The sequence below is a fragment of the Bombus vancouverensis genome, chromosome 4 (genome assembly GCF_051014615.1).
Source record: "Bombus vancouverensis nearcticus chromosome 4, iyBomVanc1_principal, whole genome shotgun sequence".
NCBI classification, from domain to species: domain Eukaryota; kingdom Metazoa; phylum Arthropoda; class Insecta; order Hymenoptera; family Apidae; genus Bombus; species Bombus vancouverensis.
Window position 1 is genome coordinate 8348516 of NC_134914.1, and position 13835 is coordinate 8362350.

The window sequence follows — 13835 nt, forward strand, 5'->3', positions numbered from 1 at the left end:
CAAATTGAAAGCATGCCAAAAATTAATAAGAATCCGAAGGTCTGGTCTCACCTAGGCCAGGTGTAGACACCGGAGACCTCGAAACCAAAATGCCAGCTACCAGAGTATGCACCTTGGCCCTTGGGTCCCGTACATACGCCGTGTCCATGAGCTTTTCCATCTTCCCAACCGCCGCAGTAGGTGCCGCCATCGTCGAAATCGAATCTGCCACCGTTAACCTGGGCACGATTAGACGCCGCCGTGGCGGTACCTGTCGCTCCAGGTTGGGCAGTGCTTATGCCACCTGTTTGAGGCAATTCAGCACCACCTGCCACCCCGTTCGGCGCTGGCTGTTGCTGCATCTCTTAACACCACTTTCTAGTCTTCCACCACCTCCTCCTCCTCCACCACCAATTTGTTTCCCCACCACCCACGTCGTAATCTTTGCCTTTTTCTTTTTCTTCCTCGTCGTGATTGTGGTCGTAGTCGTAATCGTTGTGGTTGTCGTGCTCCTTATCGTCGTCTTCGTCTTCGTCGTCTTCGTTAGTGTCGTCGCGCTGACCCGTTACCAAAAATCGCACGCGCCTCGTCTCCCTGCTGAACGTTGCTCCGTCATCCTTCCTTCCTTCCACCTCCACGGTTCTTCTCGTTTTACGCGTACCACCAACGGACCTCTGCAAGATCACACGAACAACCCTTTGTTGATCACTCCAAGTCGTCGACGAGAAACACTGATCGCGTCAACTATTTTACTTAGCCACGTGAAAACTCGCGTACGCGATTATGTCCGATGTGTTCGCACGGGAGCGCGGGGTCGTCTTAAAGAACGATTCGAAGAATCGACGAGACTCGAGCGCTACTATGCTCTAACGACGAGATTAGGGTAAATTTCTCTGAACCAGCATGGTCACGCGTTATCGATCAATGATCGACCGGTTGGTTATTTGGATGTCAAGGATACGGTTTTTCTCTTCTTTGTGTACGATCTATAAATACGAAATTCAGCCCGAAGCGAGGCTAGACGAGAACGCTCTAGGATTCGACACGGGTTAATTTTAGTTGCCGTTGGTCGGACAGCAACGGACCTGAAAGGAACATCATCGCCGCAAAACCTCGAGTCTCGGCAATACGAACTACGATCACAGTTCACAAAGACGATCTCGTGACTCCCCTGCGAAACGGCTTCGACCGGCTTCCCGTGGCCTTGAAACACTTGAGGACACAAGGAGAATCGATACACCCGTACGATTTCCTTCGTAGCACCGTGCGTCGTTTTACACGTTCGATACTTTCGTCGATTTCTTATTCCTTGCACTTCCTTCTTCTCCTCATCCCTACGTTTCTCACCACTATCGATCGACAGGGTTCTGGCGATTCCGCTAATCGATCGCCGATTATCCTTCGAGCCTAACACGCGCTCGACTCGCACGCACACGCAGCCATTCGCACGCACTCGTCACCGTAAGCAGCCAGTTTAAACGCGGCTCAGATTCCCTATCGAGTCAGCAGCTGATTTCGCGCCACGCGCCACGAATCCGCGACAATCGATAAAAGGAAAGGGAGAGAGAGAGCGTTTTCTCTTCTGCTAATTCGCCCCAAAATCGACGATTCCGATCAACGTTCCATCTAGATCCGATCACCTGTGGTCAGTCGGCACTGCGCGAACGGCACAATCGACGATACACTTTCGAGTTTTCCCGAATATCAACGTAGTAGTATCCGTCTCCAGGCATTCGATGGGCAGTCTTAATACCAGGAGAGGATGCAGCAGGTTTTTCGTCGAACTTGTCGAAACTCGACGGCTGAACAGCAGCCGCGGTTTCGCCGTCCGTCTGACGCCGTTACGCAACGCTTCTATAAGCATCCGTGATCCGCTCGGAATGTGACCCTCTCTCACTCGCTCTCCCTCTGCTACACAGTCTATCTCTGTTCCACTCTTTCTCTCGTTGCTCTCCTCCCCTCTGCCTCTATCTCTCTTGTTCCACCTCAGCTTTAGCTCGCTCCTATCCTATGTTCTGTGTTCGTATGTCGCTCGGTCAGTTGTTAAAACGAAGGCGCGAAAGCTCGTCCGATTAGAGGAACAGTTGGAGCTTGGTTCCTCTCTAGATTAGTTGCTGGTCGCGTTAGTCTACGTGCAAGTAGTAGATGAAGAGAAGAAGAAGAAGAAGAACAGCGGCATTCTGTACCGCCTGGTCTCCCTGGTCCTCCTACGTGCGAACACGATGGCCAGTGAATCAGCCCGCGCCGCCTCTTCCTACATGCGGCCTCTTGTCGGTCTTAAAATATTCACTAGACTTCACGACGAGCAGAGTTTCGCGAGGAGCAGTGCCGTTCGGCCAGGGAATATAGAGCGATTCCTCGTTGGGCTCGACGGCCGATTCACCTCTATCCTTTCGTTTCGTGGATCCACCGAACGAAACTACGCACGCGGTACACTATAGCAGAAAACGATAGAACGCAGAAGAACGAGCGATTAGCCGGTTGAAGCACACACTCGCACCTTCTTCTCTCTCTATCTCTTCTCTATTTCTCTTTCTCTTTTTTTACGACGTACAGGACAAGCTTCTAGGGATCGAGATGATCATCGGTAACGTCACCGTTGCCTTCGTGTCCGATCGCGATTTACTTCGTGTTGTTAAGTCTTGGTAGGAGCGATAGTCGTTGGTGTGATGGTAATCGCGATGGTACGCGTCAGCATGATCAACGGGGGCCCGGAAACCCGGTGTCGTCGCGACGTCGACGTTTAACCGTTCGCGACCGCTGGCTAGACACGATTCACCGCACCCGCCCAACGTCCGTCCGCTCTAGCAACACGCTAGAGCGGTGCTCGTGCTCGAGCTCTAGCCTCGAGCTTCTCGGCTAGCTGGCTAGGAGCTTCTATTTTTACCATGGGGTGGCGAATTGTTCCCCACACCGGCGGCGGCCCACGAGGCGGCAGCTCGAGCGGACCAGAGGTTCGCCAATGCGACCGGGTTCAAACCATTTATAAATAGTAGGAGTTTCTCGCGCCGCTCGCGGAAAATCGGCGACGATTTGCCGAAATACAGATTCGGGTCTGACTCGATGCTTTCGAGGACGTACAGTACTGATTCCTGGATTAACCTGTTAACCGGGTCATCCCTTAACCCTTTCACGGCCCAATACTTATTTAGCCTCCGAGGAAAATTATGTTTTAGCGATTATTGATAATAAAAACAAATTTTGTCGAATGATCTAAGAGATGTCAAATAAGGACATTCTATTGATCGAGAACGTACTAAAGTACAGATAACGTTACGTACACGTAATATATATCGAGAGTGAAAGGGTTAACCCTGGTTCGTGAATACCAAAGAATAGCTATAGAATATGTTAATTGAATTCGCAAGAGGAATTTACGATAGGTTTGGTTCAAGAAGAATTTATATCTTTGATGTCTGGGTGGTTTAATTCGTCGATGAGTGCGAGGCAGTCGAGCTGTTCGTATTTCCGATTAACCAGCCGCCTTGTCGAACACGTGTACCGGAGCGTGTAGATAAAAATTAATGATATTTAGAAATAGCATCGGCGAACGCGATTGATACGGTATGGGCTCTGAATCCCAGCGAGATTCACGTGTACGAAACGAATACGCTATATTGCTAATTAACGTTTGTTGATGTATCGTGTATACTTGTATACGTAGGAGCTTGCACGAGTGATTCGAAAGAAAATTTCTGAGAGCCGGTAAATAGAGGCTGTAAACGGCGGTAAAGTATCATGGCATGAGTGTTCATTCAGATTTGTATGATTACTAATTCATGGGAGAATTTACGTGTTTGATATATTTAGATGATCCAACTTTGAATGAACGCGTAACGAGAAATATCAACAATTATATCTAGCACACGTGTTTCCTATTCGTAGAACATCCTTGCATAGAATGAAATTCGAGGAAATTTACGAGAAACTTGGAATGTTTCGTTCACTCGCCTTCTCAATGAAATCCGGAGAATATAACTTAACGAAAAACTTAGAAAACTCAGTGATAGATTCTTTCATTCTACCAAAAGTAGAAACATTAACGATCACATTCGGCGCGCAATCATGTTCCCTCTTAAATGGAATATTCTTCTTCAGAATGAATTCAAAGAAATTTACAAGCAACTACGAAAACACTCAACAATTTGCCTTTCGATTTGATAACAGAAGAATCTTGACAACAAGTAAACGTAATAACTTGCACGTCGTTGAGTTGAAGTCGTAGTAAAAGTTACGAAATGGGGGTGCTTTGCTTGCTACGGGAACATGCAATGAGATCTAAACGACTGGGTGAACAAAGATTTCGATCGATCGATGAAACAGCATGGACGCGTCTATAGCCGGTGCATAGGACTGCATTTTTGATGCTGCACTCATCAATGTCGGTCAGTCGCTTTCCTCCCCCTTACAGAAACTAGGCTTCCTTGAATTTATTAGAATACATTCCCCCGTGTCAACGATCCTACGAGACTCCGACTGTAACGTTGTCTATTTTTTTTATCTTCTTCTTTGTGCGTCGAAGAATGAACGAAGAGAGCTGATCGAAAGCTACGGAGTCTATGTAGAACGCGGACCGTCCAATCCTCGCTCGTGTCCTCCCGCTTTTTTATATAACAGAAATCAATTAATCGATCCCCCTTCGGTGTGCCTATTGTTGCACGCAACAACGAGAAATAATTACGCGTTCCCCGATGATGCTCTCACGCTCGCCGGCGCGGTCACGAGAAAAAGAAAAGAGAGGCCACAAAGCGCCGGTATACCCTCATTATTAAAATAACTCCTCCTAGAGGATCGTTTTTCCCTCGAAATGCTCGTTCGAGTGCCAACTTCGAGACGATCGACCGCCTTCTTCGCCCAAAAATCCATCGACTTCCACCCAGTTAATTCTTCCATTTCGGTTCGATGCGAACGCCTCGATCGGCGTTTAGTCGGCGAAAAATATTACAGGCCAAATCTAAGCGAACGTGCGACGCCCTCGTTCCACGCATGCCTCTTGCACCTGCGGACGCGTCCGACCGCACCGTGGCTGCGAATCGCATCATCGTCGTCGTGCGTATCCGTGATCTTTGTCTCGTGTCACCCACTGATGATTATACCGATGTTCTATGTATGTATATAGTGTCATGGCTATCACGCGGTCGTTACGCGGGAACAGAAGCACCTGAGGAATCGTCGGTAACGTCCACGAGGCTTGAGGATTCCTTAGAATCTTGCGAACTTACGTTACGCGCTCTGATATTGTAAGTTTTGTTGCAGTAATAAATAATAGACGAGTAATAAATGTCCGTGGAAAGGAATAATCTGCAGGTAATCGCGCGCATCCAGAATGTTTTCCAGTAAAAACAAGAAATCATGGAAAAGAGAAGCACGCTAAAATTAATCACCGAACATTCTATAATACGCTTAATGGACGATGGATAACGAGAAATCGATAAACTCGATCTATATCGAGGTAAGAACAGATATAAATATTTCGGAGTTGAGATTATCACGCAGCAGAATTGGTAGTCCTCGAAATATCGCGTCACCGGTGACCAAGTCGAGGAAGATCCTTACATCTAGTGGTATCCTGCGAATGGACGAGTCGGGATCGATCCGTGAAAGAAGAAAACCGACGCACTCGCGACCCAAAAATACTTGGGAAAAATCATATTCGAAGCGCAGCTGCAAGCATCACTAAAGAAAACACACGGAAATAGAGCGGACACGGCTAGAGCACACGGCTCGCGCGCGCCAGAGTGAGGCGCTCGTGTCACCGTGACCCATCGGGAGAAGAAAGAAGCTAAACTAGAGTCCTTTCAACGTATTCTTCTCACCAACTATCCTCATATTTTCTCGCCATAATTCACGTTGCACACGCTCCACCCAGAACACACCACCAATTTTAAAGCTCTCTCGGGTTCGCACTTCCGATCGATCGATCCGCGCGAGCGGCACGTGCAGTTTTCCGCGGACGATTCCGGCCGAGTCGTCTATCGCGCACTACGCACTGCTCCGTGGAAAAACACGTTGTGCGTTTTTCCGCACACGTGCGCCCCGGCCCGCACACGGCACTTGTCAAGCGCACTTTCGCAGCTGCGCCACACCGCATTCACGCATGCAACCCTCTGCAGCAGCACAGGCACACGCATTCAACCAGACGCACGTTTCATCGATACTATATCGCGGTATACTTGTGCACGATACTCATAGTTTAACCGTTAATACGATGCGATCGAAATAGAGAAGATCGGAAACGACGATATACCGTGCCGTGATGTGGCGTCTCGACGCTCCGGCATCGATGGGCCACCGTGGACGCGTCGATCGTTGCTTCCTCTGTTACTCTCCACCGTTGCGCACCGGTCTCTGGCTCTACTCGACCCTGGTCCTTCTTCCTTTTCGATCGTTCACTGCCTATCCTCGTCGTGGTCGTTGTACGATGATCGTGTCACGCTGGTCGTCGCTGTAAAGTTGTCTTCTCTTGTTCTCAACTCTTCTACACTTCCTGTCACTTCCGGTTCTCGCGTGTCGTTCCGCAATAAAACAGGTATACTATGCCCCGCGAGATTCGTTTTATTGCGGAGGCTCCGGCTCGGTTTTCCACCTCTGCGTCGTCGACGTACACGCACCGTGGATACGGGAACGTGCGTCAGGGTGGTGGCATGATTGCGACTATCCACCTCAACGTACATCGCCGTCGGCGCTGCCCTCGACGCCGTGCGACGCCGGCGTCGTGGCGCCTCGAGTCGGCCGCTCGAGTAGCACACATGCGCTGCTCGATACCGATGGCCGCGATTCGTCGTTCGCGCCGTCTGTCTTGAGCGGGATATCCTACGGTGAGCGAGTTTGTCCGATGAATTTTCATTATATCAATCGAATCTGGTTTTTGATTATTTTTACTAGATAAAGCTGCCACTTAGCGTTTCTGTGGTTTGATTAATTGGCCTGTGATATCAACGAATGAATTGTTTTTAAAAGATGTGAAAGATTTCGTTCGGTTATTTGGATAGAACGAGGTTTCGTCTCGTTGCGCTTAAATTTTAAATTAAAATAGTTCCACAAGTTTATATATAGTTAAATATGAGTTTCAGGCAATCTGACAGTCTTCCAATCTAAATTTCTAATCTAAACTCCTGCCATTTGTTTCGGCTTATCTTTTGAAATAGCACAATGTGGAGAGCGTCGTTCTATTTAAGCTCAAATATCATTCCCGAAATCGAGAAAATATTGTTGCCCGAATGGTCGTGGCAAACTTTTGCAATCGAACTTTCAACGAAGTTTCATGCGACAGAGCTTCGGAGTTACGGAGAGCAAATTATTTCGAAACGTTTTAAATTAGAAAGAAACGCGAACAGAACCTTCGAACATTGCAGGTTTCCACAAGCTACGGAGAGGGATGTTACGATAATTCGAACGTGATCGAACTAAATTTCAGGCTCGAGCGAATTCACTTCTATCAGGTCCCGTACTCGAAAGTACATATAAACAAGAAGATGGGATAAGGAGGGATGGCAGAACACATTTACGTGCATGTCGAGCTATGTAGTACATATTTCGAATGTAGGATACAATATGTGACCACTGGATGGAAAATCGAGGTGTGGCAGCGTTTACTGGAAAATCGAAGGCAATTACTTCTGTAATACGCTTCGTAAAATTCAATAGATTCGACTATCGAGAAGAGAAATGGTTCATCCGTCACATTGTCGTATCTTCCGTATAACAATACATCAGATAAATTGACGAATACATCTTTTTCGTGATCGAGCAATTTAAATATTAGACAAATTCTTGGAATCTTGATCACGTGAGCTCGTTGACCGTAGCTTATTGTTTCATTTTACGATAAAATTACATTCGCTATGAAAAGTACTTTTATTTCTTAAATTATAAGTTTGAATTTATCAATGACATAGGATTTTTTATCCTTAAGTAAATATCTATGAATACTACGATTCTGTTTTCTTATTTATAGTGTACAGGATTCTTCAGAAACAATATCGTTTATTAATCGTTGTTAAACAAATTTTGCCGTCTGCTGGCAAGATGTCAGCACAGGGCGACTGGTAACATCGTCTGTATCGACGGACAGTTAAATATCGACATTAAATCCAAGCTCGAATAGATATCCACCGTTGTTGTGTTCGTATGCACTGCATCTCATCTGTGATTGGCAATCATGTTCTTTGGAATATCGAATTTTACCATCGAAAGTTACCCTTAGTTAAATGTGCACATGAGATACATAATAAATATTATCATACTATAAATTTTGCTACACGAACTGAAATACCGACTGTATTCCTCTCTTACTCTGTCCTTACTTATTATCATGTTTCTTCTCATTTCTCATCCTTTTTACGCCCTCTCACTGCTTGTTTTTCTAAGATGCATAGATGACATTGTAAACTATATTAATACACTATAGAAATATATTTAATATTTTAAACATTGGTTGATCCTTATTGTCGAAAAACGCTTTCAGTATTGCGTTTGTTGCGATAGTTAAGTAATTCGATCGTTGTCCAATTAATATACATATTTAGTAGTAGAATCGGTGTAAATTTTTATTTCGAATGTTATATCTTACGGAAACAGTTAAAAATTTGGAGTTTATCTCGTCGTTGTTACGTATGCTAATTTACAACAGAAAATATCGTTCGAGATAACTAAAATCTACGACATTGATTATGTTTGACATTATCATAAATCGTAAAATATCGCTATCGATTTGTTTCATTACGAAGTGAATCGTGAATTCTTCTTATAAAAGGTATAACCTTTTACATATTTATCGCTATTATTTTTTATTTATCACAGTGCTATGTTCTTATAATAATCATCCTAATGAAACATGAGAATTAAAATCTTATCCTCTTATGAGCGAATAAAAATCAGATTATAGATAATTAACGGAGCTGAGAAGCTAATTACATATGTATTTATAATATAGTTAATTAGTTGTTAATAAGCATAAGAATAAAACGTTACATTCCTAAATCAGCTATCATTCATCGACATATCTACGCTTCAAAAAGCTGTATCGTAATTTATGGTGTTTCTATTTCTACCATCGCATAACCGCTAACTTGTCAGATTACACGCTATCATTGACGTAGCTAAATGTGAACCAGATTTATCTCACGAGCAAGAAGTCAGTAGCAACATATGTACATTTTAGTGACAAATCTTTGTATTCGATAAAAACGTATAAAAAAATATAATACATTTCTTGAGGATTACATAATTTCACGTGTTTCTCTAAGAAATGTGAGAAATCTCGCTGATAAAGATACTTTGATGTACTTTCTCCTGCAAAGTTGAATGCAACGGTTGACACTAACAGGAAGTAAGAACTCAAGAATAAATTCACGTTTGTATACTCAAAAATTGATTACCAATACAGGTGAAAAATTTGAAATTATTTTCCCAATTGTATCCATATCGAGATTTGTTTTAATTTTATTACTAATTAAAATTCCTATCGAATAATATTACAATTATCGATAGTAGTTTCCTGTATTTCGATTAATTTCAAACGAAATAATTTCATAAGAAGAAAAGAAAAACTTAAACCGATTATTTTTTTAAAATAACAAAGTAAGCGCTATCGAGCACTTTATCTTCTTTCGATAAATTTCTAACGAAATAATTTTCTAAAGTAGCAGAGCTCGAGGCAGATATTTCTTTGAAACGCTACATTCATCAATAGTCATCTCTTTTCTTTTCGTAAATCTTTCCTGAAGGAATTTCCTAATATTACTGAATTTTAAGGTGACTTTTTTTAAAATTCTTAATTTCTACGGAACTTTTGACCAATAATCCATGTTTTAAAATATTCGTAAAAATACGAAAATGGATCAGAAATTAACTTAATTAGATCAGATGGTTTGATTAAATAATTAAATTCATAATTTATCACGAACATTGAATCGCTACGCCATTGGATAGCCAAGGCAAAGTCTAGTCAGGGAACAACTAACTTGTATGCATCGGATTTCAACCGGTAATAGAATTATTTTCCCTTGCCCCCGATTGATTTCTAGGCAGTGCCCAGTACTGCGTGCAGTGTCTCATAGGTGAGAACTCGTGTAAATAGTTAAAGGGAATGGAGAAAAATCGGGAGCATGAACGAAAGTAATCACTATTGTTGATTTTTCGATCAATCGTAAATTTAATAAAAATCGATTTTCGACGATAAATCTGATAACAGTTAGATAGTAAATCTAAGTGTATCGTTTATTTTGTAGTCATAGCCATAAAAAAAGCCTCGCTAGTTTTACGACTAAATTTAAAAAATGATATTCTTCACTGCATGTGCGATATGAAATATCAAATGGAAATTACATCAAGTGAGAAAGTATCGAACGTTGAATTTATTATTTTTTAAGTGACAAGATTTATCTTCGTTTTAAAACAATTAAGCAAATTCACGAGATTATCGAGAAATGTTCTATCAGACACATTGAGTCTTCCATTTACTTCTTTCATTTTCTTCATCATAACTTTATTTTATTGATCGTAGAGAATCTCTTCTTCTTTAGGGGATTGAATTTTTTCAAATTGCATCGAATTCGTATAATTTCAAGTTATTAATTATTTCAAATTAAATACTTCAATAGCGGAAAAATATTTGTGGATCACTTGCGAGATTTCGTTGAATTCATGACGAAACAAACTCGATAACCTCTAACCCTGCCGAAATTTATTAATGTTCATGAGTCATATACAATTAGTATCTAGTCTACCTCTGGATTCTGCCAAAGGAACACGTACGATTAATCGCGTGTAAGATTAAACGCGGTGCATTTTCTTCAGAACCGAGCCGCGTTTCAACAAAAATCTGTATTTCTTCTTATTCAAACTCTAATTTATTCGAATAAGAAATAGATGGTGATTAGAAGCAAATTAATTGAGCAAACCGGAATTTATTCTTTAAATTCTTTGTCGTCATCGCTATTTCAATTTCAATTCGAGCGTAATTAATCTGCATCCTTACGAGAGGCCTAATCGCGTCTTATTTGCCACCGCATAAACTTTCTTGTTATTGTTATTTCACAAAACTTCGCATCTGAAATACGTGAAATCTCTTCAGCTATCTAACGCTCATTTCTATTGCGATGTTGCGTCAGCCAATGATCGTGAGTTATCATTAAGTTCTCTCGAACATAAAGAAGTGGTGCGAGCCATCGATCGTGTTTCTTTTTAGACGTAGCAACGCAGCGACCAAAAGCATGGATCTCCTCGGTCTAACCTTCCAGTCTCTGGATTTCAGGGACAATAAATCTCAAGAAGGCGATTTCCTTGACTTGGAAAACCAAGAATGCGAGGAGTCTTCCGAACAATCCAACAAGAAACCATGGAAAAAATCTAAGGAAGACTTGGCGTTGTGTATCAAGACCGAAAACCAACATCCAAACCAACAACTGAGGATGATTAGCTTGGACGAAGTTGCGTGGCATGACACTGCTAACAATTGTTGGATCGTGATACACGATTTTGTTTACGACTGCACAGAATTGTTGAAGAACCATCCTGGTGGATCAGACGTGATTCTTGAATACGCTGGCAGAGACGCGACTTTGCCGTTCATTGGCACTGGACACTCTTCTATGGCGAGGCAGAGCTTAGAGAGATACCTCATTGGTGAACTTCCGCTCGAAGAAAGAATCTTTCGTGTATCCAACGGTGTCAAAGTCGCTGGACTTTAATGTATAATTACGTTTGATATGCTATTTGTTAGATGATTTTTGTTCAAAGACACGTTATAAGTATATATAGTGTTTTGTGTGTGTGTGTGTGTGTGTGTGTGTGTGTGTGTGTGTGTGTGAAGATCTCGAAATTGTGAAATTTGACCCAACATTAATCTTATACAGTATGAAGGTTTTGGAATTGCAAACCGCGATAATTACGCGATTAGACGTAAAGATCAAAGACCAAGGCTAATTTCAGTTTTCCCGATACTCTTAGTCTTACGACGAATTTTTCCGTGCGCTGCCGTCCTTTTATGCATTACGCCATTAAATATCTGTATTAAGTGTATCAAGTTCCTACGTTCTCTTTTTACAGTAATAGAATAAAGAAATTTTATGAAGTCGTTCCTTAAATCGACGAAAGAAACGTATCTTTAATGTTAATGTTTTATCATCTTTTGATACTTAAACTGCGAATATAAGCACAAGCACAAGCACATCGCTATATTTGTGAAATAGATTTATTACGAAATCAATATCGCGTCGCATAATTGTAGTGGATGATGAAATGTTTAAATGTTCTTTCTGTTTATAACGTAGGATTTAAAAATACATTTATTATAGTTCAAAACACTCTAAATGTAGAATGACTTTCAACTTGTTATTTCAGGCATTGAACTGGATTCAGTCGAATTTAGTATAAGATAAAAATATTACCTACGTTCGATCGAAAGGAAATTCAAATATAAACTGTAAAATATAACTTATAAATAGAATATAAATTATAAAATATTGAATAAGCTATATGATATAACGTATGAAAATATAAATATTCTTTGCCTAGCAATAAATCAACAATCTCATTACTATTCTATGTTGAAAGCAATATTACGAATCACTCATTAATACCCGAAAACCATGCACACGAGATTCTAATTCATGCACTGTTTCACACGTTTGTTCTCGTTTGAAGCGGAATTCAAATAACGATGACGAATTAACTATCAGCGTGTATTATAATTTCACCGCGGCATCGCGCACCGGTTCACCGCGTTGCTAATACAGGACTATCGTGCCAAGTACAATTAATCGATGCAATAAGCAGCGAGTCACGTGAAAACGCGCAATTCATGCTTAATTATCCCCGGTGACGATCTTTATTTGTAATGTCGATATGCAAAGACGATAACGAGGCTTTAATTGTTTCTTCTCATCGAGCTGTTGCATCGGTTCGCATCATTTGACACGCGATCTCTCGTTCGTTTGATCGGTAACCGGCATATTAACGACGTAGAATAATCCGATGTCGTGTCGGAAAGCAACATTAAATGTATTAATAAAGCTCGCGTAACATCGGTCTCGGAGCGGTTAACAGAGAAAAAACGCGTGTCTACAGCTCGTCCGAACTGAAACAGAAAATTCTACACGCATAATTAGTAGACGGTGGATATTTATCAATTGGAAATATGTCGACGTATACAGATACATACAAAATATACAGATAACATACTAATGAAATTTCGACACATTTCGTATATTCATAATAGGTATCTTGGAATCTACTGTCGAATAATTTCGTGAGCCTGTGTATATGTATCTCATGCAATATTTTTATTTTTTCAAAAATTATATATGCTTCTATTAATATACGTATAGACTACATAGACTGTAAAGCTTAGCTTTCATCGGGCACGATGTATTTGTCGAGTTAAAAGCAAAGGAAGCGCGTGCAAGGTCGATAAATCAGCTTTTCGGAGCATCGTCCCAATTGAGTCAGCGTATACTCACGGGAACCGTCTGGGTTATTGCAAGAGGTGTTTCATTCTTTAATTAGACACCGTAAAATTAGATACGTTCGGTGTGTCTGCGGTTGCGGGTTAAGGTATTTAAGTCACGCCTTCCTGATCATCTTACATCGTTCCATCTAGCACTCGTTTTTTCGTGCCCATTTCGCGACTGTACCTTTTGGTTTCTCCTATATGTACAAGTGAAAAGCGCGTTACGCTTACCACGACGATATCGTTCAACGTCGTGCTGCAAACGTACATCTCAGTATTAGGAATTTACACTTGTGCGAACAACGAGAAATTTCAAAAATCATTGGGATTTTCTTAAAAACTCGAGAACTATTATATTTCGTTTGAATTCTTTGGGATATAAAGAGGAATAAAAGGGGAATAA

General features: G+C 41.7%; 3 protein-coding genes across 8 annotated transcripts in view; 2 read left to right on the forward strand and 1 right to left on the reverse strand.

Annotated features, from left to right (window-relative positions):
- The window catches only part of LOC117156737 (uncharacterized), a 48238-nt gene extending 40444 nt beyond the window's left edge, over nt 1–7794 (reverse strand). The window contains exons 1-2 of the mRNA XM_076618232.1: nt 6227–7794; nt 52–653 (exon numbers count right to left, since the gene is read on the reverse strand). Of these exons, the coding sequence (XP_076474347.1) occupies nt 52–341 (290 nt within the window). The 5' untranslated portion in view covers nt 342–653; nt 6227–7794. The remainder of the gene's footprint in view (nt 1–51; nt 654–6226) is intronic.
- LOC117156797 (uncharacterized) overlaps nt 1–13835 on the forward strand; it is a 154843-nt gene that overhangs the window by 56368 nt on the left and 84640 nt on the right. The gene's annotated exons all lie outside the window — the stretch shown is intronic.
- Nucleotides 9810–12520, forward strand: LOC117156738 (cytochrome b5). Of its 5 annotated transcripts, none has more exons than XM_076618227.1 (2): nt 9810–10040; nt 11171–12520. In XM_076618227.1, exons 1-2 carry the CDS (start codon nt 9949–9951, stop codon nt 11670–11672), a joined length of 594 nt encoding a protein of 197 aa, XP_076474342.1. In that variant the 5' UTR covers nt 9810–9948; the 3' UTR covers nt 11673–12520. The 5 variants fall into 5 exon arrangements, with proteins under 5 accessions (XP_076474342.1, XP_076474346.1, XP_076474343.1 ...); XM_076618231.1 differs by having other exon boundaries at nt 10010–10098; nt 11237–12520; XM_076618228.1 differs by having other exon boundaries at nt 10026–10098.